The following is a 25,638-nucleotide window of genomic DNA, read 5'->3' as shown; positions in this document are numbered from 1 at the left end:
GTTAAAAAAACAGGGTACGCCATCGACTGAGGGTTTAATAAAGGAAATTCCATTGATACCAGATTGGTATGTTGAATAGCACAAGCTGATTATTAAGATTGTTTTTTTAATGAGTCTTATAGTTACATGGGACTTTCTGAACATCAAAGCAGAGAATATTTTTGAATTAGCAAGAAATAGTAACATATGGAGAAAACAGTGTTTCATGGCAGCCGAAGCCTGGTATAGGCATGGCACTGAATGATGATGATGATAGTTACATGAGAAGTTAGGTAAGTAAGCACAACAGCTCCCGAATTCACTTACCGACTGTACGTTATCTTTCGAGTAAAACAGCGAGTTGTCCTTAAAGTAAACGAAGGCCGCCCTTCTCGGGGGGTCGGTCCCGTTGTTACCCCCGGGTGGGGCCCAGGCGGCCTCCACGGCCTGAGGGGGCACAGACACCCCCACTGCGTCATGAGCGGAAAACGTCACGTTGGGAAGGTCACCATCACTGTGCTCGGATACCTGTGATGTCACAATGGCTTAACGTTTGAAAAAATGCGAGCTTGAAACGGTTTAAGTAAACGGCTATAGAATACAACTGATTGGTGTTTATTGAAATCTTATGAAATTATGTTTTTGCCTCTACACTGAGTTATTCATGTCAAATTGGCCAACTAGACGGATATTTAACCATTTTTATTAACTGATTACGGCCTACATAAATCAGCCAGAGCAACGAAATATTGGATAAAATCAACCATAACTGAACAACGTACAATTTTCTAATTTATAGCTTGCTTTTGCTGCGTCCACTTTTACGACGTGGCGGTTCATCCCAACATTAACGATTTGCGCGGAAATATCATTCTGCTCTAATTTATACAAAATATATTTTGTTCAAAGCAAAAACGTATTTCAAGCTGTTATAAATAACAACCTTCTATTCACAAGTGAAAAAGATTAACGTTTGGTTAGATTTTTTTGTTAAATTGAAGAGCCGAAGTGCACTTTGTGTTTATTTTTGACCTGCTTTGAACGAAATACGTAGTAATGAATTATGAAATAAAGTAAAACAAAACAACGCGTGACTGCGTAATTGTTGCTTGAACGCTTCAAATATTTACCTATTTATTCTTAAAGAACGAAAACTAACAATACACTGGTCTTTTATTGAAATCTGACAGGCGTCCGATGCCTTGCTATTTCCCTATTTAACAATCCTGCTTCACTTACCTCCACAGAGAAGGACTCGCTGTCGTAGTGAAAGGTGGGATTGGATTGGTTAAGTTGCACCAAGTAAGCAAGGGACGTGACGGCATTTACTGTGTCCTCTCTGTACGATCCATCACCATCGTCGCCACCCGTCGCGTTTTTAAGGTAACCTTGGGTCAGGTCGTTCACCGCGTTTAGAATAGTCGAGAAGGTTCCACTCGAAATCTGCACAAATCGGTGTTGAGATATTTTTTTAAAAAAAGTAAAAAGCTTGTAAATATAGTCCGACTGTTTAGAGTTTAGAGTCTAAACTTTAGACAATGTACTGGACCAATTCCATTAAGGTTGAGCAGACCTGCACGCTAAGACAGGCTTGATAATTTGGCAATGTGCTGTACTCTAATAATGTTGTAGGATACGCCAAAAAGTTGCGTGATCTCAGTTTACATACGTGTTTTGTTAGAGTTTTAAATTGGTCTGCAAAGTGTGTAGCTTACAGTTGTAATGTATGTAAAGAAAGGCCGTAAATTAATTTGAAAACGTGGTATATTGCTGTTTTTCAGTATGCAGAAAATGTGTTTAATACGCTTAAAATGAGCCTTTTGTTTAGCTTTATTGGTGCAATCGATGTTTAGGAATAGAATAAGTTGTGCAGCAATCGCCGATAGAGTATTTTTCTGTCCCCGTTGTGTGTGTCGCATTGTCAGATACGTACAGAAATGTTTTCCTCACACAAGGAAAGAACCACAATATAAAAGTATAGAATAGATAGACCGATTTATCGGTTTACCAACAATATCGGATGATATTTTGCTCCTACCGATATATATGGGTATCGGTAAGTTTGAGGCGATATTATGTTAATATGCAAAACAAGAGTTAAATAAAAATATAAAAGGCTAAAAAAACTGAAAGTTTTTAATTTAATTTATTACAATATCCTATATATAAAAACAATCGTTATCAATCTGAAAAAGTGATATCGGTCGATCTCTAAATAAAAGTTTCACAAACGCAACCTGAGAACCACCATACCTCTATCGAGTTGTTTATTGCCAATTCAGTTACGCTCTGTAGAAACTGTATCATCTCGCCCGCCACCTCGTGGTCGATATTGCTTCGTTCTGACGCCAGGGAGGCAAGGTGTTTGCTCGCCAAAGCCACTGATGCGGTGCTTTTCGATTGTGCAATTAGCTGAGCAAAGGTTACACAGTTTGCAAAACGATCCGTTTTAAACAGACAAATGAATCTTAGGTTGTGAAGAACTATGTAACAAGGAAGGCTGAAGATTTAGCGAAACTGACTCAAAATTATTGTAATTTCGAGGGTGGATAGTTTAATGTATTTCTGAAACTCGTTTTAATTTGTTTAATTACTGATTGCTTAAGAAAAGTAGTCTCGGCGTCGATTAAATGATATGTGTTATGGTTAGAAAACATTTTTTGTAACTCTAAACATATGCAACTAACGGAGTGTTGCTCTTCCAGCAGTATAGATCGACGTTTCGACGTGCTATACAGAACGTATTCATCAGGATACTGACGTAGCGTGCAAAACAGATTCCTTATAAATCGACAATGATAATGTTATAAGGAATCTGTTTTGCACGATACGTCAGTATCCTGATGAAGACGTTCTGTATAGCACGTCGAAACGTCGATCTATTATATATACTGCTGGAAGAGCAACACTCCTTTATACATTATGCCTGGCAGCAATAGCTTATTTCATATGCAACTAAGGCTAATCATAAAAAGATAATTAATCGGTAACGCGAGTGCTTTTTAGATAAGTGTATTTTGCACTTTCAGTGAAACCAAGCGTGTTTAGCGAATGTTAAAGTGTAGTATAGGTCTATGTTTACCTCCTGTAAACTCATATTACAGCTGTGGAAAGGTTTGAATTGAAATGTCGCTCGTCCGGGAAAGTTTTCCTGGCAGGTCGCGGTGGTAGCAGGAACGCCTGGCAAACACAAAAAATGCAAAACAACGCAGTTTATTTTCCTGAAGCCTCTAGGAGAATATTTTAAGAAGGAATTAAATACTTTAACCATACTTTATCTAAAACTTTTCATGCCCGAGAGTAAGGATTCAAGCGTGTCAATTGTATTATAATAAGCAAATAACTATACTTTTGACTGTGTTGGTAATAGGGTTGCGGAGTCGGGATTCGGGATTCAAGTAAGACTTATACGTAAAGCTACCAGAGTCCGACATGCTCAAGAGCAAATTTGATATGGCCGCCAACTGCAAATTGTAAAGGCAGAATAGCATATGGTGGAATATTTTCCAATCATTTATTGTAGGTGGATGAGCTGTATCTAACACCGGAGTCCGATCCGGGTTCGTTTTTTTAGTGGGACTTAGACTCGGGAGTCGGATTCAGGTATTTTGAACCGACTTGGCAGCCCTGGTTATAGCATGTGACTGCACTGTTTGTATTTTAAAATCTCAGTCAATTAAATTTGAAACTGAACGCTGGTAGCATTTCAGCAGTTTCAAGTTCGCTTACCATCGGGACATCTTTCGTTTGAGTCTCGAGTTTTCCCAACGAATGTTAGATTAAAACTGAATCCGTCCATTGTGCTCTGGTCGCAGAATTCTATTAAAGATAAGCAAAAGTAGAAATAATCCTGATATAAATTATGTTTAAATATTGATAGCATATGATCTTTACCTGTGTGCCTAATTTAAAAAACGGAAAAAATTGACGTTAAAAATTTCTTAATAAAATTGCTTATGGCTTATCGTCTTCTTCAACTTATATTTGACATTTGGGAGCATTTATGGTTATTGTTACCTGTGCACCTAACTTAGAAACCGGGACAAAGTTTGATGTTAAAAAAATTGTTAATGAAATTCCAAATCCAATTTTGCTAAATCATGTGGCGTTTAAAACAGGTAAAGTTTTTCGGCGCTGGTCTAAAATCCATACACAGCGTTATTATTAAAGCAACGCACAATATTTGGGTTAGGGTGTCGGTTAGTGTTTAAGTGAGGGGTGTGCAAGTAATATCATTATTTAATAACATTGCTCAACCTACTCAAACCCAAACGCTAACCCCCTCACCCAAATAATGTTCGTTGTGGTAGGATTCGAGACCAGCGCCACTTTTCCTAATAAAATGCTCATGGCTAATCTTCTTCTTACCCGTACAGTTCCGCCCGTCACCCTGAAATCCCACGTTACATGAGCAGGTAAAGTTTCCCTCCGTGTTTGCGCAGCTTGCGTTGCGGTGACAGTCGTGCAAGTCCAACACGCATTCGTCCACGTCTGTGAACAGAAAAATGTACCTTTATTGTAAGCACAAATTTACGCGAAAGGCCGACGGCGCTTTCCATTTATATTTGTTTCAGCAAACAAATAAAAGCAGGGAAGTCTATAATTTCTAAGCGTTCGGATTCTCTGTCGACTCCGACTCTGCAGCCCTTGCTATACTTGATATGTAGTCTTATCAATGGTTATTAAAGGCTACATAGACTCTGATCCAATTTTATCGGGCACCCAATATTCCAATACCTAATAGCTTACTTTATTGTCCTTAGCCAACTGAACCCTGAAATATTTTCTTTGTCAAGTTAGCACAGGAAGGTTTGTATTGTGCGTATTTATTTCTACCTGGTGACAATTGTGATTAGTTTTTGTAACTTGAGTTTAGGGCTGCGAAATCGGTTTATTTTGCTGGAATCGGAATTTGTTTAGACCACTTAACACTACCAGAGTCCTACGGGCGCATGCGCAGTACCAAATTTCGAAATCGATAAGGCCGCAAATTGTCAAAGTGGAGTAGCATATGGTGGAATGTTTTCCAACCACATATTTTTGGTATGTGAGTTAAGTGAGACCCCTTTGAATGAATTGCTGTATAATCAACTTACTTATAGTTACGAAATGGGCGGAATACAGAGTAGGAACCGGACTAGGGACTCGACGAAATCGCACATTTAGCCTAAGACGGACTCTGAATAATTTTTTTGGCCGGAGTTGGACTCTTATTTCTAACGACTCCGCAGCCCGACCTTGTGTCCCCGCGTGACAAATATAGGATTTCCGTGATTTGTTTATTTGTGTAGAAAGCGTTTTATCATAATCTTGTTCTTCCTTACCAGACTTTTTTTTCAGTATGATTGTTAAGTGTCTGACTTAATTCTTTATGGTGAAAACGCTTACCCTTGCAATGGGTTCCATTTCCTCCATAACCGTCCTTACACGAACAGTAGAAGTTTCCTATTGTGTTATGACAAACGGCGTGGACATTGCAGTCATCAAGTTGATTAAGGCACTCATCTGTATCTTAAATAAACGACAGGTGTAGTTTTAGTATTTTTACTTTTTCCTACGACTTATTGGTTAGGTCGTTTAAATGAGGCAGTTACACCACTTGCTTTTAGAGCAATGACAAAGTTCAGGGAACTGCAGGCTGTGTTACTAAAATGGCATCTAGAAAGAAGTAAAAGGGAGCTGAAAAATGATAATTAAGTTTGCAATTTTAAACTTTAAAGCGTAGCTTTTAAAATATTTATATAGTCCTTTAAAGTAAGCTGACCCTTTACATAAGGTGTTTTTAAAATCGATTGATGTTCTGTATATGGCCTACGTAGACGTAGACTAGCAAGAATATGTCAGCCCAAAGAGAAGCGGGAAGAGGTAGACTGGGCTATAAAACGTTGTGTGGCCAATAAAAAATTTCAAAAACGGATGTACCTAATTCGTGTTCTTACAGAAGTTGTCGAACGAACGTGATCGGTGGACTTCTAGATGATATTGGCTAAAACTAATTATCCAAAAACGACATTATACTGTTCACACCGTGTTATATGGAAATGTTGACAGCCCATAAAATATAAAAGATGAAGTTTGAACTTTTACATGAGGAAAACATTTCAGCACTGCTGTAAAGAAACTGAAGCTGGTTGTAACGGCAAAATGCATATTTTTATCTATAGAATAATATATGACTGTTACCTGTTTTAATTAAACAACCCGTAAAATTGTTTAATTAATTTTTTGTGTAACTCATAAAATGTCCGACATTTCTAACTGTTTGTCTATGATGAAAAAAAGTCAGCTGTTGGACTGTCACAATTGCATCAGTTTGAAACTTGTGCGATATTCGAGTGTGCCGATGCGATACCGATTCTATTTATGCATTTTAGGCAACTGTTGGAATTTTAGCCATCAGTTTTAGCCATCCTAGGTTGTTTGTTACCAGTCAGCTGTTGGATTAAAACCAAATGATCTTGGTCGATCATTAAAGCAATCGGACTTGGCGCTAGTCAACAGCCAAAACGTGCTTAGAGGCACCGAGTTAACTTCTTAGTCCAAAAGAATCGATTAAAAGCAGACTATTGCTTCATTGAAAGGTCGAAGACCCTCGCGAACTATGAACATGTCGCCAGGCAACCGTTGCGCCGGGCAACGCGCCAAGACGTGCTTTGGCCAGACTGCTTGAACTTTTTTACCTTGGGTCGTTAAAATTACCGACATACTACTAGCATAATTGTCGGATTCTCCCGGTAACTTTTTATACTTTACCGTGACTAACGAGAACTAATTTTTTTTTGACATATTCTTTGCGCACGCGTTATTTGTTGTGTCGCTCTCATGAATGTATTTTATAAAGTGGATTTCAATATTTTGATAAAACATTCTATTTAGGTTGGTATACAAAGGTAAATTGGGCAATAAACTTAGTTGTCAACAAACACAAGACATGAACAGAACATAAACTCAAAATGTGCAGGTTGGTTTGGTAAATAGACCCTATAATAACTGTACTTTTCTGAACGTTTTTGTGTGCGCCTAATTGCATTTTATGTGAATCTCTTAAAACAACGCATTTTGGTCTGTTTTGCTGGACAGCATTAAACAGAATCGAATTCACAATGCCAAGAACAACATTTGTACCTTGTGTGAATCGGTTTATGAAGAAAATCAATTAATTCTGTTTGGAGATGTTTCGCACCGAATTGTTAAGGCTATTACCAATCACCTCTATAGTATTACCTTGACAATGCGTTCCGTTGCCCATAAATCCCTCATAACATCGACATGAATAGTTGCCTTCGTGATTGAAACACGAAGCGTTCACGTGACAGTTATGCAGCGACAGAAGACATTCATCTTTATCTTCAAAGGAAATGACCGACGATTAAAATCAATTCGATTAGCGCATGCGCAAACCTATTTTCAAATTCAGAGGGTCACTTAACTCGTCTGTATAAACAAATGCTATTTGAAGGGCGTTTAGAAAGTCGTTTTAAAGTGGACAAGGGCGTGTAAATTATCACACCTTTAACCTTTTTTCTACTTTGACCTGATGACGCAAGGTTGTGCGAAAGCTTGACAAGATTTTAATACAATTTGTCGTTAAACAGTTCCACCTGATTTCCTTATTTAAAGTTTTAAACCTAATAGTTTTGGTTGGAAATCAAGTGAAAAAATAGTTTCTCAATTAAATTATGCACATTGACGTTGATTTTTCGTCGAAAAAGAGTAGTTTTACACTTTTAAAAATTCCAAAAATTCTTTCATTTCCTAAAACAATTTAGGCAAAAAAGTACACCCTGTCGTCTTTCTATTTCTTACAGGCACATTCGATTATATAAAATATTGGCACATACATTTACAAAAATATTTGCAAAATGCCAGTTATTTTCTCACCTTGGCATACGATTCCGTCTCCTTGAAACCCCTCTCTGCAGTTGCACTTAAACCCTCCCACAGTGTTCGTACATTCGCCATTTTTGCTGCAGTTGTGCAATTCATTGACGCATTCATCTATGTCTGGAAAACAACGAAACAGTTCGTGCTTATAAAAAAGGATCAGACACAAAACAGATTATACTTTTTAATTTTTTATCTCTTGTAAGAGCCTAATGTACAGCTTGTATTGAAAATGATAGAGAATATCAAAATCCTATTCATCCGATACACGTACAATTCCATTCAACTTTTAACCTTATTCTACGAAATCTCGTTATTTTTATTGTTTATTTACCACATTAAATATATTTAAGACAGTCGATAGACTTGTATTTCAGTAATGGGTAGAAATGTATCTGGACTGTACATTTGCTTATAAACTTGTTGTAATTTTACAATTTGAATTTTACTGCTATCCTTTGATGTCAAAAAAAGATGTTTTTATGAACTTACTTTTCGTAAAAGAGCAGCACTTCACAGGTTGTATACTAATAAAGTTTTATCAAACAAAAAGAAGTCCTAACGGTTATTAAATTAAGGAGTTTTGTGAATACAATTAAGCATCGGACGGTCTTTAAAAAAATGATGTCGATTTGCTCGACCTAATTGGCTTCGACATTCATTTTCAAAATACTAGAATAACTCTTTTTAAATAACAGGGATATTTTGCCTATGTTGCCAAAAGTCATCATATCGCGGGTAAAGTCTACTTAGAATTGTAGGGTTGTCTTTTGACTCGACCAGCAGCATATTTATCCCTTTTTTCAACTTCTCTGTTTCTAAACGACAGCCTAAACAAGCGGCGGAAGAATCAAGCTCATATAGTGTGTTATGTAACATGACAACGGTTTAAAATTCCTCCTACCTACGCAGTAAGTCCCGTTTCCTTCAAAGCCGGCGTGGCATGCACAGGAGAAAGTGCCCAGTAGGTTGCTGCAGGTGGCACGCCTGTGGCAGGCGTGTGTACCAAGCTTGCACTCGTTGACGTCTGCACGATCATTCGAACGTATTGTCATATGGTGCACATTAAGCACGACAAGTAATTAAAATGCCATAAGAAAATTTTATTTTAATGTGCCAACGACAGGGCCTAAAAAGGAATATGAAGGATCACTATGATAAATTAATTAACTGAACGAAAAATAGAGCCAGAACGGCCGGCGTTGTTTCGTCACAAGCAGTTGTATTGTGACGGTGACCAGAACCCCAACGAATTTATTTTTGCAACGACTGATATTATAATTTTAAATTGTAATTTAATGTGTTTTGAGACGCTATATTTCTAAAAACCAACTCATTGGAAATAGTACAAAGCAGTCACAACCAGTTGTAAATGTGCCGAACCTACTTCATCGTAACTACGGGGATATTTAATCTGATCGTATACAAAGTACTAGAGAGATTAGATAGACTGTGTTTAAAACACCCTTTAAGAATTCTAATCTACACCACTAGCACGAATAAAGAAGGGCGTACCATAACCATCTTTGACCCCTATAGCTTTGAAGTCCAGTTACTTGCATTACACATCTCCGATACGCTTCAGTATTTTTGCTTGCATGCCAGACGAGTAACATATTGTTTCGAGAAAATTCGTTATTTGGAACGCGTTGGTGTTTTGCATATTGGTAGGTCTAATCGTGACTTTGGTTGGTTCCAAGTACAAAGGCGACTGGTTCTTCGGCTAAAGCTTTCTTGTAAGAGAAATGGACATCCAAAAGTTCACCGTTTTTTTCATATTAGATTAGGATTAAAGTTAGCGCCTTTTAGTTTGTCCAACTTATATTGCTAATATATTTAACAAAATGGCGAAAACTAGAAATTAAACTAAAATCTAAACTAATTAACTACAACCAGTTCATTATATCATTTTTGTAAAGATGGCATTTTTTAAATGCTATTTTGAGGACCAACAAAACATATAGCATATTATTTCCGAAGAAAACTGAACACAGAGTTCAAAGAAGTAGTATATTTGGTATTAAACGGAAAAGAGCTTTGAACTAAAATTTTGGCAGACATTCATTTCACAAGTTAAATTAGAATTAGAATTCCCTGCACGTCACTTTAATTCGTCGATCAAGGCAATAGAATTATCTTATTCACCAAGTCTGGGTTGAAATTCAATAAAACGAAAAAGAGTAGCACATTCTAATTTTGTAGGTCAAACAATATTCACCCTATAGTTAAAAAAAAATAACAAATGTGCTACTTAATTGGATATATATTGGAACAGCGGGGCAATTTGTTATATTTTTAATATCGTTTTAATGATATATGATAGGTTTAACGCAGATGGTCGTGTCTAGTTGTAATAAAGTTCCATAACAATGTTTAGTTTTGTGACGTTTCCCAAAGCCGATAATGTTAAAAGTTATAAAAATGTCGAAGTGTTGTCAACCTACCGTTGCAGTCTGTGCCGTTGCCAGCAAACCCTGCTTTGCAGTCGCACCGAAAACTCCCGAAAGTGTTGGAGCACGTGGCGTTGTCATGACAACCGCTCGTGAAGTTGGCGAGACACTCATCACGATCTGGCAAAAAACGCGAATGAGTAAATCACTCACGATGTCAAGCAGGTTTGACGCCAGGCGATATGCGCGTCATTTACTACGGATAAAACAATACAACGCAAAAACAACCACAACTACACCACGACGCATAAGTGACGCACCGGATACTCGTTTTGTACCGTGACTGACTTAGCAGTTGGTAAGTAAATCGGATAAGTAAATCGCTCACAATGTTTTATATCTGGCAATCAGCGCCGATTCGCGCGTCACTTACTACGAACAGTAAAAATAACAACAACCATACAACGACGCATATGTGACGCACCGGAGGCAAATGTGCACGTTTTGTGCCGTGACTGGCTTAGCAGTTGGTGGTTCGTGGTGGCCAACACGTGAGATATCTGTCAAGTTGTTGTATAATAAACTATTTCAAAAGAAATCCAGCATTTTTATTACATCTAGTTCCTATAAACATTTAACAACCCAAAACTATCGCATTGTTAGAAGATTCCAAAACTGCCTAACGTATAACGGTTGTTATTGTGACGTCACAGGGGTTTCGTGTCTTGGCGAGGACTTGGGTCCCGAAAGACAGTGGTGAACTTTTGCAACTCTATGGTATAAACTAAGAGATGAGGCAATGCTAAAACTTTTCGGTAAAATCACAACAGTAAGACGAGTATTTTGCAGTGGCGTTATGTTAGCTAAGCGACATTTGTTATTTACTTAGCGTTTCCGCCGCAGTCCCTATAAAACCGCTTGTTTGACCCCTATGGGACCGCGGATCTGATGTAGAGAACCACTGTAGTACAGAATACCGCCAAAATAATTTGTTTTATATTATTGGACAGTTGTCATAACTATCCTTAAAGTTTGAAAAAGATGCAATTATTTAAAAGTAGCTACAGGGTAATTTTTTTTTGACAGGTTTTACACAATTTGTGAATCGTTTTTATAAAATTCGACAATTGTCATAAATATCCTTGTAGTTTAAAAATGATGCAAATATGTTAATTCTTATAATTAAAGGGTCAAATCAGTTTTGCAAAAGTCGCTGGCAGATCAAGTAACGACTGTCGCATAATCTCTTTCCGGGCATTCGTTCAACTGTTTCGACGTCATTTGCTGACGGATTGAAGTACAATTGAAGTGGTGATTAGTGGTAGTTTTATCCCAGTTGTGTGAGATAGTTTTACAAAAAATTGGCTCGTTCATGTAACGATTGGTGCGTAATTCCTCTCCTACTTTATATAACTGAATTTAATTGAAACCGATTTCTCTTCTAGGATAGTAAAGCTTTCTATTTATCTTTGTCACAACGTTTATACGTAATAGATACATGTAGACTAAAAACATGTCTTTCATCATGATGAGTCCTGTTAAAAAGTAAAATCTTTGACAAATGCTACCGAAGTGCTGGCTATTTAATAACACTGAAATATAGTTCTTGCTTTTCAACATCAAAAATATTTTTTGTTAAAACTCTATTCTGCAAATAGAGTTATGAACTCTGTTAAACATCTCACCAGTATTGTAAACAGGGCACTTTAAAATGACTCAAGTCCTAGTCAAGGCATAACCATAACGGGCCAAATCCAATTGCCAGCATTGACAGCCAAACTAAATTTTAAAATTACAAAATCGTTGAATATGTTTTATTCTGAGCAATATTCCGTACTGCAAATATCAAAACAAACCAACAGCAAGTTTAGATGGTTAGATTTAGTACTTGATTTAAATAACCCAATTTTACTAAAATACATTCAATTCTACACTTCAATTCAAGTCAGGTCGTTTGCGCAAACGACGTAAGTTCAATCCAAGACATTGAAAACAGTGACTTAGGTGCGCTTATTCAAATGATTAAAACACTGCATTTCAAACACCGAGTTTCCTGTACACTCATAGTAAGACATATTTGAAGCTTCTGTTTTACCTTTACATAGCGTTCCATTGCCAAAGAACCCGATATTACACGCGCAAGTGTAGGCTCCCATGGTATTGTTGCATGATGCTTGTGTGTGACAATCGTTAGAGTTGCTTTCACACTCGTCGATATCTGATGCAACAATATTATCGCTTTATGAACCAGGCAACATTTGGTAAAACCGTTGTTATTTTGTACAAGTCGTATATTTGTTTGGTAAAGAGATTAACCTTATGAACCAGAAATTAACATTATGCTATACTACGGTGGAGTGCTTTGTTTAAGATAGGGTATTTAACAAAAAATGAGCACAATTTTATCCGTATCATTGTTGAAAGTATTTAAAACCTAAATCTTATCATTTTCTTTGTCGTCTAAAGCTTCCAACATAGTTTTATATTGATTTATAGATTGTTTTTAATATACGTTAGGGTCATAAACTCCTACCGTGACAAGTGGTCCCGTTACCATAGTAACTGTGATCGCATGTGCACGTGAAGGACCCGATTGTGTTGTTGCAAGTAGCGCGCCGATGACAGTCGTGAGCAAACGTCTTGCATTCATCGACGTCTTAAGAAAATATAATATTTAGATTCCAGCATCGGTAATGAGGCACTTTGCTATCGTATCGCAAATGTTAAATTTACCTTTACAAAACCAATCCGTTATCATAGTAATGGTCACAAGTTATCATAGTATCAGAATTAGCTTCTTCTAGCACTGGTAAAATAGGACACTTTGCTATCATTTCGCGAATGGTCAATTTACCTTCACAAACAACTCCGTTGCCCTTGTATCCGTGATTACATGTGCACGTGAAATTTCCTTCGGTGTTATTGCATGACGCTTGCTCATGGCAGTCGTGAAAGCTGGTTTGGCATTCATTAATATCTAAAAATAGAGCGACTTTTTGAAACATCAAATAAAAATAAAAATTAATAATTTGAAATCGCAATTCTACCTTCACAGGATGTCCCGTTTCCTTGGTAACCGTGACTACATGTGCATGTGAACCCTCCCATCGTGTTGTTGCAGACCGCTTGTGAATGACACCCGTGTACATTTGTTTGGCATTCATTGACATCTGTTTTAGAATAAACACCAAATTAGAAAAATAAAACGGATTATGAAAAAAAATAATTGCACAGTGAAAGTTGTTTAGAAACTATTTTTTGTACAAAGTTTCATTCTTAAACCAGTAATGTTGAGCAAGATATCCGATGGCATGACAAATCGTTGCCAATGTGTGACGCTTAGGCAAACATTTCAGACCATTGTTGTTATACTTAATTATCGTAAATGAATTGCATATTATAAAGCTGACGATTATATTAAATTTTTCCATCATGCTCCATAACTAGGAAAACAACAGCGTTAGTAGGTAAATTTGAAAACAAATGTTTTTTACCTTCGCAAGTTCTTCCATTGCCGTAAAAGCCTTGGTTACAAGTACACCTAAATCCTCCTTTCGTGTTGATGCATGATGCGTTGTCATGACAAGTGTGGGTGTTCAACTCACATTCGTTTGTGTCTAAAAGTTTGTGTTCGGATGTAGAAAGATAAAAATGCCCGTTAAGTAGTATATCGGGTTTCACGGGGGAAATAGTTACCTTAATTGGTGGGCCAGTCGGAAATGTCGTTTTAGCAAGGCACTACCCTTGTTAGGACTAATTAAGCAACACATATGGTGGAAGACTAAAAGGTAATCGCAAAGAAAAACAGCATGGCTTTAGTCCCAAGGCCAGCAACGGCCCCTTTTATTTGAATCGAGGCAATATCGTCCACCAGTGTTACTTTTAGAACGACTATATAGTCCCAGTTACAAATAAACTTATGTATGTACGGTTTAAGTTTAAATAGCAAAGGTCACAATCTCACTCAAAAAATAGATTATTTACAAAACTATGCAAAAGAGTAATAGCCTTGCTTAACGTTATAAAACAGAGAATATTAATGCTTTGTGGTATGAGGGTACCTTCACAAACAGTTCCGTTGCCATAGAAACCGTGATCACATGTGCACGTGAACGATCCGATTGTGTTGTTGCACGCGGCGTGCTTATGACAGTCGTGAGCAAAGGCTGTGCATTCATCGATGTCTATAGGAATAAACACGTGGCGTAATTACTTTTTAATGTCAGAAGACGACACCCGATTTCTGCAGCCTTGTGCCGGTCTCTAACCAGCGTTTCCGCATAACTTACTTTCACAACCAAATTGCTGCTTTTGAAAACAACTTAGCAGCACCACAGTATAGATTTGCATGCGATAGGGCACGTTCGTATTTAGATTACGGCCTGATAAATCAAACCGACCGCCCTTGAGATGGCAAGAAGTGACAAACAGCACATTTTGTTTTACGAAGAGTAACTTGCACTATTCATCGTTCAAACGTGTTTGGAAGCTCAGTGTGAAATATTCCGTATTGCAAAATCGATATATGATTCCTTAAATGATCTAATACTCCCAAATGCTTATTATGTTGACCACAATTTTTTTGGAACATAACTTGTTTTTTTATTTTGCATTGTAAAGTGCTTTTGTGAGCCAAGTTGGCAGTTTTACCCACTGATAACCTTGCATTTTTCTTAGCAACTTGTTTTATTGTCAATTTTAGTTTTAGGAAACAAATTTACGTCCCAATAAGGAAAAGGCTTTAAGCACGAGGTTCGTTTTAAACGAAGCAGATGACGCTGCGAATTAATCGGAAATCATTTACTGGGTAATTAGGACGTGATTATAGCTGCACTTACCAGTTGCAATCTTTAACATCGATAATCCAATTTAAATCGTTTTGGTTCTTCGCAGAAAAGCAAGGAAGTATTTTAATATGATCCTAAACTGCGTTTAACTAAGTTACTCCTTTCACTGTATCTAACAGGGTGGTTTACGATTGCAAGCGTCCGACGTAAGAAAATATCTGCATATTTATCGAAGTCCAGATGTAAAAGGCTGTTAATTTCCGTACTGATACCTCAATTTAGTATGTTAAACTGTCCTAATTTTTGTTGCATCTTTTTGAAATGTTGTGGATATAAGTGCTGTAAACTAGCACTGTACGAAACCTTGAATGGTTCGCGAATAGAAAACGTTATGGTTTTACGAAATTATACAACGTTCTGAGGGTCACCGATACCCATGTCGTTGAGGTGTAACATTTGGTCGGTCGGCATAAGTTCCCAACACCCTCGTATAGACCTTCAAGTTTATGTTACGCATTATTCCTTTTATGTTACGCATACGTTCTAAATTGCTTCTTGTCGTACATCGCAATGAAATATGATGCGCAAAGTACTGTAAAGGAATATAGTGTATTCTATAAACAATATTGTTTTTGGGTACACTATGCACGGATCTGTAATGTAGCTAGATAATGAATTGCAAAGCGAAAAAGGTCGAGTAGATCGACATTGCCTTGATTAGGACATTTCATTAACTGAAGATGTTACAAGCTCGCATCGAAACGTCGTAATAATCAAGATGATGTCGATCTACTCGACCTTTTTGGCTTTGCAATTCATTATCAAGATAATATTGTTTTCCTATGACAATTAACCCTTACCAATTTGCATAGAATACGTTTACTGACTTTACACCGAAAAGCCATCGCAGTCTCACCAAATCTGTTCATCTATAATGCAAGCAGAGCAAGCCAGAAAAACAACTGGCCTGCAGAGAGGTTCGAACTCTCGACCTCCGGTCAAGCCGGGATCGTCGCTCTACCAACTGAGCTATGCAGGCGCAGAAAGGAGCGAGTCGAGAACGAACCATACGCGCATTATAGATCGACAGATTCGGCGAGTCTGCGATGGCTTTTCGGTGTACTATTGATACGGAAGCCGTAATCGTTGGTCATAAAGCAGCTTCCGAGGGGCTAGATTACAGTTGTTATTAAACACATCTTTCATTTACTGACTTTATTAAGACTTTATTTTAATAAAGAATGCATTGGTCTCATACCTGTGCAGTCTAAATCAGAAGTTGGAGCGAAACCAGAATGACATGAGCAAGTGAAATTACCGGGCCGGTTGAGGCACGTAGCGTTCACGTGACAAACTCGTGGTTCCGACAAACATTCGTCAATGTCTAGACAAAATAAGAAAAGTTTCAAGTTTCGAGGCTTGTCACTTCAGGCTAGTAGTTCTCAAACTGGCTGGCGCAGGAGGTTCTTAAGTGTGTCGCGAAACTTTTTAATTCTTTTAAATAACCTAACTGGATGGCAAATTGGCATGCAGTAAAGCGTGCAAGACTTGGATCTACACTAACCATAAGATAACTGATATTAGTATGTTATTTACTTACTATACTTTGCCTTGTAAAATAATATTTGTAACGTTATAATTGTACGGTTCCGTACAAAGTTTTCCGCTTATTTTTTTATATTTTTTTTAGTGTGACGCAGACATAAAACGTTTTCAAACCACTGCGTAGTGAAACAGCATACCAAATATGAAAATATGACATAATATTTGCTAAAATATAGGTCTAATACAATACAAAATAAGGCCAATTGGGTTTCTGAAACATCTATGCAGTATTGTAAACAACTGTGTCTCTAGTTTTTCCGGGTCGTACGACCAAAGATAACGCCATACTTCTAATTAGCACACCGGTAACCTTAAGCAGCTTTTATTTTCTCTATTCGAAGCAATGCTTGCATGAATACTTAAATAGACTTGCCGAAGTAATTTTATGTTACATTTGAATGTTGGTCCAAAATAAACCTGGCTTTTTCGTGTTATTTTTTATTTTAACTCATTCTGGTCATTACCAACCCGAATAAGTTTGGTCAAATGCGGATAATCGTGTTTCCAAACCTTCCCTTACAAAATCGCTCGGCTGTTCTGGAACTCTAACTCAACCGACGCCATTTCACGATTGGCAAAACGTGTCGAGTCGATATTTAGAGCCTTTGATTTCGGAGTTTGGACTGAGCCGTTTTATGCAGGATATTTATGGCTTTTCAGAATCGTATTCCGAGCTGTTCCACAAATTGTTCAAGAGTTTTACGCAGTGCAGACTTTTAATGATTCCTATAACAACCCCTTGCATGCTAACTATAGCTTGAAAAGACAAAAGCGTTTCTACGAAAAGACCAATGTTAATACCGAAAATTTATTAAAATTTACTAATATATAGTACATGAGTTTGGATTGCCTTACCTGCATCGCAGACTTGGACAACTAGATTTATTTTAGCTTTTTAAAATTAGATTAGAATTAAAACTAGAGCATTTTAGTTTTTCTAAATTAGATTAGAATTTGAATTAGATTGTTTTAAGTTTTTTCAAAATAGATTAGAATTAGAATTAGCCGCATTTTGCTCTAATGCAATGAATTAGAAAACTAGAATTATCTAGGCTTTGAAATTTATTATTAAGCTACATTACAGATCCGTGCATAGAGTACCCTAGAATTATCTAGTTGTCCAAGTCTGACTGCATGGCTTTAATAAACTTAACTATATTGGGCTGGTTTCGGACAAAATACCTTTTTATCGTCGACCCACTTAAACTGCTTCATGTCCCCCAATATGTTATGACAGTGTTTTTAACCCATTTGGGCCGCTGCAAAAAAAGGTTGAGAAACAGTTGATTATCCAGTAAACTTGGTTGTAAGATAACCTATCCTGGTTTTGTCGGATATACTTAAAAATACCCTAAGAATCGCGAAAAATGGAAAGTAAGAGTAAAACGGAACACGGTTATTGCTAGCGGTAACTTTGTGTTTACGGGATGCAGTATTTCAGAATAATTGTATTCACCTGTACACTTGACGCCGTCGCCGATAAATCCTACGTGACAGCTGCACGAATAGCTGCCTTCGGAATTCGCGCAGTCGCTGTTCGCGTCACACTTGTTCAAGACGCCGCCCGCACATTCGTCAATGTCTAAACAGCAGTTTTTATTTGAATCTTTTAGATTTTCACAAAAAATACGACAAATTAAAAAAAAATTAATTATAGTTTAAAGCTGCTTAGATTTTTTTCCATTTTATGCTTTATAAATTTTAAACACATGACAAAACCAACTAGAGCTATATTTCAAATTAACAAACTTGTAATGCTAGATTTGTTTTCTGTTTTACGCGTCCTAGATATTTCATACGAAACGAAAAGGTAGGAAATTCGCAAAAAATACGAATTTAAGCTTTTTTTTTTCTTATTTGAGAAACAAACTGTTGATCCGTCTCGGTAAAAGATTAATCTATTTTGTCAATGAGAGAGTGATTAAAATACTCAAGTTTTATAATCACATAAACTAATTAAAACAACTTCTGTATTCGCGTATGGGGCCAAATATATTATAAACCTCACCATAATACTCGCATTGTATTAACTCCTTTACCATGGTATGTTATCTACACGGAATCAATCTTTTGTCAAAACGGTACACAGAACCCTAACCTAAAAGTAACACGACTTAAATATAGGAAATTTTGTAAATTTGCACGAATTAAGACACTATAGCCACCGCTTTTGTAAGTCAAAATTTGTCTTTTTACTTAGTTTAAGAAACAAACTGTTGATCCGTCTCGGTCAAAGATTAAACTCTTTTATCAATGGGAGACTGTTTAAAATACGAAAGTTCATAAATTATGTAAAACAACTTCTGTCTTCGCGTACGGGCTTAACATATTATAAACCACACCATAATACTCGCATTGTATTAACTCCTTACCATGGCATGTTATCTACAATAAATTAATCCTTTGAAAAACGGTGAAAAAACAAAAAAAAAACACTATGTTTCAATGACCTGTGCATCCAGCGTCAGTTTTGTTGTCGTAACCTGGTTGGCAGACACAGCTACTTCCGTTCCATAGTTGATTATTGCCGCATTCTTTATACAGCCCCTCGCAGATCCTTCCATCTAAACGCGTGTATTTTAGGGAATTATTAATGTTTTTGCCACAATCTGATATTTACAGAAAGGTACTGTACATCTTCGCTCAGGCCGAATTAACCCTATTATATGCCATTAGCACTTAAAAGATTGTGATGGTCTACACCCAATATACCTGTTATTTTAAAATATTGGTAAATCCAAAATAAAACAAAACTAAATTACATATAATAAATATAAATTTTATTTTTTTAAATATTTGTATATAATTTAATTTTGCGCTTTCTGTATAATTTAACTAGTAAAAGTAATTTTATTTTAAAAGGTGTTATAATCAGATGCTTTTTTAAAGCAACGGTTTTTAATGGTTTTTCCCTTTTCGTTTATAAGGTTATATAAGAGCGTTCTCTCTTATTATGGTACTTACCAAAGCAGCTGGTTTCATTCTGCAAACATGATTTGCATTCCTGCCTTAATGAATTGCACTCAGTAAAAACGGGCGATCCAGTTGCACTTTCTGCACAGAATTTAAACAGTTGCGTATTTCTGCTTATATTATTTGGATTTAAAGCTGTAATTTTTTTCTCAACAACTCGGATAAACATACAGTCCTGGATTTTTTAGTCTACGCTATACTTTTTTGAGAAATAATTTTCGCTTTTTTATGTGAATGTTCCAGGGCAATGGCTCTAAACCTTTTGTAAGTGTACACCGAAAAGCCATTGCAGACTTGCCGAATCTGTCGATCAATGATGCAAGCACAGCAGACTAGAAAAACACTTAGCCTGCAGTGAGGTTGAACTATGCAGGCTCAGAGAGGAGCGAGTCGAGAAAAGGGCGTGATCTCAGAAGGGCTAGATATCAGTTGTTAACACATATATGTGTGTACATATGTTCCTTTCGTAAGTGGTGCCACTTTTATAGACTCTCAGTATAATTTGTACGTTTAGGTAAAAAAAGAAGCGTGTTTCATGTTTAAGAGGAAAATAGTTGTAAAGTTACCTAATCAGAATACAATGTTACCCCTTGTGGTCGTGACAAGGTGACTTTAGGTTTTGCAATGTTGTAAACAAGTTATTTTGAAGTCCCAGTCAAATCATTTGTGAAATAACTTAAGTCAAAGATGAGTCTTTTAAACAAAAAGCAAAAAGTAAAGTCACAGTTCAGGTCATTAGTTGTCAACGTCAAGTCCCAGTCAAGTCATTATCCAGCAAATATTACCCAAGTCAAACCACTAATATACTAATAAAACGATAAACCATTAAAATAGGTAAACTCATCAAATTATAAGCAAATTCATTTAGAAAATAACCAAAAAATAACATGTAGCAATTCAATTGTTTTATGTGCAAAAGTTGCGATAAATAGCTTAATTTTATAATAAAATGGCAAATAAAGAACACTTAGTTTTAATCCAAGTCATTTGACTCAATGAATTAAGTTCAAGGTAAGTCTTTTGTCTGAAAGACCTAAGTCAAGTCAAGTAATTTTATTAAAACGACTAAAGTCCAAGTCAATTCATTTGTCTAAAATACTTTAGTCAAGTCAAGTCATTTAAAAAAAGTGACTTAAGTCTAGTCATATACACGCAATCCTCACCAAAAGTGGCCCGCCAGTCCAGCTGCACAGTTTCGTCCCACCACGTTTTTGTTTCATCGATCCGATGGACACGGGCTCGAAACTCGCACAAGCCGACTTCGATCAAATCGACCTCGAACCGGTCGCCGTAAAATGCGTTTCCGCTGGCGTCAAGCCTCAAAGCGGGTATCTGGCAAAATTGCCGCGGGAACGTGACTGTTACGTTCCTTCCTCGTATATCCTCCTTGTTCCATCCGACCCTGAATATGTTCTCGCAGAAGTCTGCAAAGAAACGTTGGAATTTTAAGGGGCAGCTAAACAGCAACAGGCCACGTTGTCTTGCCGTGATTTCTTCAAATTGGCTATTATACTCGTTTTCGGCAAAACTATTAACAATGGTATTCACACTTCCTGAATCGTTTTTTGTTTTATGATTTAATTTTTTGAGGGGTGGTTTTCTGTTCGTTGTAAATTGTGCTGTTTCAACCATACAGAAGATTGGGCTGGCTTTAGGGTATTTTTTGGTCTTTAAAACTACACAAATGTACAATGATATCACTAATGATGTCTCAGGTTGTATCCTGAAGTTTTGACCAAATATGTCTATTTGTCTACAGATATAATTGAAAATAAATTAAAAAATTTTAAGCTAGTTGAGACCGCATAGCTTACGTTACATCCATTAAGTCATCGCATATTCACCTGATTATTACTCCTATTTAATTTTTAATATAATTTTACCAGCCGATAAAGGAATGGGGGTTGGGGATATATCAGGCAAACAAATCAAACGATTAGCAGGAAAACGGAAAATGTGGGTCAAAGTATACCGCCAAGTGTTGATATGCGTCACGTCAACATGCCGGTGATCCATAATTTGATATTATTCTGCCTTTGCTAAACCGACGAAACCAATTTGTCCTTCTCGGTTTACAACATTTGATCCGCCCAGCGCAAATAGCCCCGAGCCAATTTGGCATCCACTGAATTCTAGACCTGGACACCGATCAGATTTTGGTCATCACAATAGATTTAGTGAGAAACTAACTTTGTTATAGAAATACCAAAGTCCATACAGAAGTAGGTATCATATGTTGAAAATAAATAAAGAGTTATTCGAAACGTTCAAAATGGTACTTACTTCTGTATGGGCTTTGATATTCTTATTACCGGTACGTCTAACTTTGTTATGATTAGCAAACCCGAATGTTAACAACATACGAAACTATTGACACTTCACAACTTTTAAGTGTATGTTTGTCAATTTAAGCTACTAAATTGCAATAATGCCATTTTTTTGTCGCTTTTCTCTAAAATCATGTTGTCATCTGAGAAAAATCTGAACCTGTTGTCAGAATCATGAGTTTAGGGTAAAAAAAATAACTTCCAAAACATAATTTTTCAAACAGGGAGTAAGATAAGCGCTGATCAATTGTGGCCCACTATAGTACCCTATTTTAGCGTCTTGAAAATAAAATTTTGGCATGTTTCAATTCAACTTTGTTATTCGTTTTTGGTTAAAACCAACTCACGCCGACAACTAGACAATGTCAAAATTTACCTGAAACATCAAACTATTGGATTCTTCACATCTGGACAATATAACACTGACAGTGACCATATAGTTGACACTAAAGTATTTTTCATTTCGGATTAAAAAAACAGTTTCAGCATTTGTCAATCCCATACTGTTGTACATGCTACTTACGAATTAACCCTCGACGAAATTTAGAACCAGACAAAGACTTGCACGATTAACTAGATTTTTTTTGCACGATAAACTAGAAACGATTTCTAAAATACTCAACAAAGTCAGCTATAGGCAGCTATAGGTATATTAACATTACTTATAGTTCAAATGGCTAAATGAATGTAACGAACTAAACGACTATATACCGGTTTAAATATATAATTGTAGCGTAAACCAACATCACAAATATTTCATTTTCTTACCTTCAGATCCATTAGAATTTTCCAGTAAAACCAAGAGACTAAGAAGCAATATTAAGGTGTATCGCATCTTCGCAGCCTTTTTGTTTACATCAACATTAAAAAATTATCGGTGCCTTTGGCAAAACGTAAACCTGTTCGACCAAAACATTGTCCTGTTATCCGTAATATCTATTTTTAGCAACCCTATAAACTGCTGCTTCCTAAACCAGTTGCTTCCTAAACCAGTTGATTTACAAGCTGAAAGGCTCGTTGACACTGCTTTATTTTAATTGTATTGTGCCTTTTGTTAAGCCGCTAAGTTACCACTGATAAACTGACACTTCGCTAATGCAATACGAGTGGGTCGCTAAACAGACTTCGCCAATATGCGTGGCTATTTTCTCCGGGTTTCCTTTTAAACGGGCGGGCCTCTGGGCCTCTATGACAGTAGCGCACTTACGTATGAAGAACGTGAGTATTTTGGTCACAAGTCTTGCACGAAATCAGCTGTAAGCTATAGTCGATGTATCTCTATGCAAGAGCACATCCATTTCCACGCACGTGTTTCCTCTATATACTTTGCTTGAAATCCTATTGGCATTGACCGGTCATATCGGAATTGAAAGCAATGCTAAACCACCGCACGCTTGTTGTCAAACTAGCCTTTAGGGCGAGTATAGACTTTTAACACCGTTTAGCATTGTGCGAATTTTTCGCCGACCAACAGCAAAACATTGCTTCAGGCCAAATTGAGATTTTCTGCATTTTTTGCGAGCCCGGATTGGGATTTATTTTGAGCAATTTTCGGGGTCCAGGCATTTAAAAACTAAAAAAAATAATTGTAGATTTGTAGTGTTGATTTACAAAACTCTATGTTGAAGTCACGGTGTGGATTAGTGAAAGTTATAGAGCACATGTTATAAAAGCTTTTGTTGTCGTTTCTGTACAGAGGAAAAGCTTCAAACTATAACTGTATGACTCATCGCTCAGAAAGAGTTTACATAAACTCTTCGAAAATCTACAGGCTTCCGTAAGCAGCCACGCTTCCTTTCTCCGTTTTTGTTACCTCATGTTTTTTTAACGTACTGTTTTGTTATTTCCACCCTGTTAATATGTTACTTAGAGATCTTGCCAGACATTCTTCTTGCCTAGCTCGAATCGGTGAGAACATTTAGAATTATATCTTTTTTGAAAGCGTCCATTTGTATAGAATTGAAAAGTTGTGTTTACGTTCATAGCCATAGCCTACCTCTCTTTATGTTCTCCAAAAGTACTAACTGCCAAAAACAAACAGAACAATACGCAATGGCATTGAAAACGGTGCAGCAACAGCACTTTAAAATATACAATTATGTGATGAGTTTAAACACCACACTCATTAAAGTTGTCGGAACGTTTGCTTGGTTACACTCTTTAGCGTAGTATTCAAGAATGTGTAAATCGAACCGACGTGAAACGGTGGAACAGCAAAAAAAAACAAATCTTAAAATGTGGTATCTAAAGAAAAAAGCAGGCAATGTTGAATTTCATTGTTTTTTTAATTTTGTAGACGTAAACGGTGTCTCAAGTTTCTACAACGTTCTCTTAAATGACCAAGTTATTTTCGAAATAACTCAAGTTTACAACAAATCGCTAGTAAGGTTAAGTTATTGGCTTCAAACAATATTTTTTAACCTTTTAAAAAGAGTAAATTTACCCGTGTCCGAAATGATTTGTATCATTTCAGTGAACCCACATAAGCTCATTTTTTGTTTTTGCATTTTATTAGTGATTTTGTTTGCACAACTGGTTTCACAAAAATACTAAACTTACAACGAAAATATCCACCACTAATTACATCACCACTAATTAATTATTATTATTATTATCAACAGAAGATATAAATTTTCTCACAGTCTAAACAATAGAAAAATATAAATATGGTGGAATACTAGGCCAATAATATTGAACATCACCAGTAAAGGACCAGCGTCTGTTTTCGGTTTTTGGAGAAAAAGCGTTTGTCCTCGTTCGGTGTTGATGAGTTTCAAACTTGTCTGATTGGCGGACGCAGTAAAACGTAATGTCGACACGTTTTGGCGGCATGTAAAACGGGCGTGATGCCAAATTAGCAAAGATATCTTTTATTTCTCGAGTGGACATTTCACAGTCTTGAAAAACACGAGCTAAATGCATTGGACAGCTCTTACCATTCTATTAAGCAAACCTATTTGAAGATAATAGCGTAGGTTGGCTATACTTAGAGCAACTGTACGCATATGTCTTGCTATGATAGTTACTCACCTAATATTATTGCACCAATATATGTTGTCGTCATTTTAGCAATATGGTTTTTGTGCTGTGGGTGGTACTGAAGAATAAACACCACTGAATATTCATTTCGCATGTGATTGAAACATTTCACCACATAACCTTTCAGAGGTATTTCAACGTTTGCATTTCAATGGTTATGTTAGTCATGCCAGTAAAACACGATTGCGCAACCTTTGCACAATTTCCAATCTATCGTGCAGCAAGATTTAAAAACATAGGGACAATGGACAAAATATCTTGAACCTTATGTGACTTTAAACGGTACTTTGTAGCTTAATTAGGAATATTGTGTAAATGCGAAAGTACCTCGATGTTGTCATACGTCTATCTAGCCTTTGGTAAAAATGAAACAAGCAAGCGACTAATGACGTTTGCAGAAGCCTAAAGGGCGTATAAATAAACAAAAAGGTATGCAAGCAAGGACCAACGATTCAGTGTGTTCGCTTTAAATTGCACATCTTAGCCACCTGGCGGCAATTACAGCCCTTGTAATTGAACACCAACACCTTCAATAAGATACATTTACAGATTCTGAGTAGCCTATAAGGTTTAAAAACTAAACATAAATGAATATACAAAGGCCTTTAATTTTATTATTGTATTTTATATCTGTGTGGTCTATGTTGGGTAATA

At 36.6% G+C, this 25,638-nt stretch overlaps 1 protein-coding gene and 1 non-coding gene across 2 annotated transcripts in view; both read right to left on the bottom strand.

The window, feature by feature from the left end:
• Window positions 1–22,780, bottom strand: part of LOC146170264 (uncharacterized) — a 30,086-nt gene extending 7,306 nt beyond the window's left edge. Inside the window, exons 1-20 of the mRNA XM_083388036.1 lie at window positions 22,714–22,780; window positions 20,782–21,042; window positions 19,610–19,699; window positions 19,096–19,209; window positions 18,102–18,227; window positions 16,299–16,424; window positions 14,315–14,437; window positions 13,748–13,870; window positions 13,108–13,230; window positions 10,308–10,433; window positions 8,768–8,890; window positions 7,861–7,983; window positions 7,204–7,326; window positions 5,368–5,490; window positions 4,348–4,470; window positions 3,709–3,798; window positions 3,062–3,159; window positions 2,233–2,391; window positions 1,219–1,422; window positions 307–507 (exon numbers count right to left, since the gene is read on the bottom strand). Of these exons, the coding sequence (XP_083244162.1) occupies window positions 307–507; window positions 1,219–1,422; window positions 2,233–2,391; window positions 3,062–3,159; window positions 3,709–3,798; window positions 4,348–4,470; window positions 5,368–5,490; window positions 7,204–7,326; window positions 7,861–7,983; window positions 8,768–8,890; window positions 10,308–10,433; window positions 13,108–13,230; window positions 13,748–13,870; window positions 14,315–14,437; window positions 16,299–16,424; window positions 18,102–18,227; window positions 19,096–19,209; window positions 19,610–19,699; window positions 20,782–21,042; window positions 22,714–22,780 (2,646 nt within the window). The remainder of the gene's footprint in view (window positions 1–306; window positions 508–1,218; window positions 1,423–2,232; window positions 2,392–3,061; window positions 3,160–3,708; window positions 3,799–4,347; window positions 4,471–5,367; window positions 5,491–7,203; window positions 7,327–7,860; window positions 7,984–8,767; window positions 8,891–10,307; window positions 10,434–13,107; window positions 13,231–13,747; window positions 13,871–14,314; window positions 14,438–16,298; window positions 16,425–18,101; window positions 18,228–19,095; window positions 19,210–19,609; window positions 19,700–20,781; window positions 21,043–22,713) is intronic.
• Trnaq-uug (transfer RNA glutamine (anticodon UUG)) lies at window positions 16,005–16,079 on the bottom strand. The gene has a single exon. It is a non-coding gene; the product is annotated as a tRNA-Gln (tRNA).
• Window positions 22,781–25,638: the final 2,858 nt, after the last annotated feature.

Source organism: Ascidiella aspersa, chromosome 1, assembly GCF_963924565.1.
Source record: "Ascidiella aspersa chromosome 1, kaAscAspe10.2, whole genome shotgun sequence".
NCBI lineage: Eukaryota > Metazoa > Chordata > Ascidiacea > Phlebobranchia > Ascidiidae > Ascidiella > Ascidiella aspersa.
This window is presented reverse-complemented; position numbering and strand designations above follow the sequence as displayed.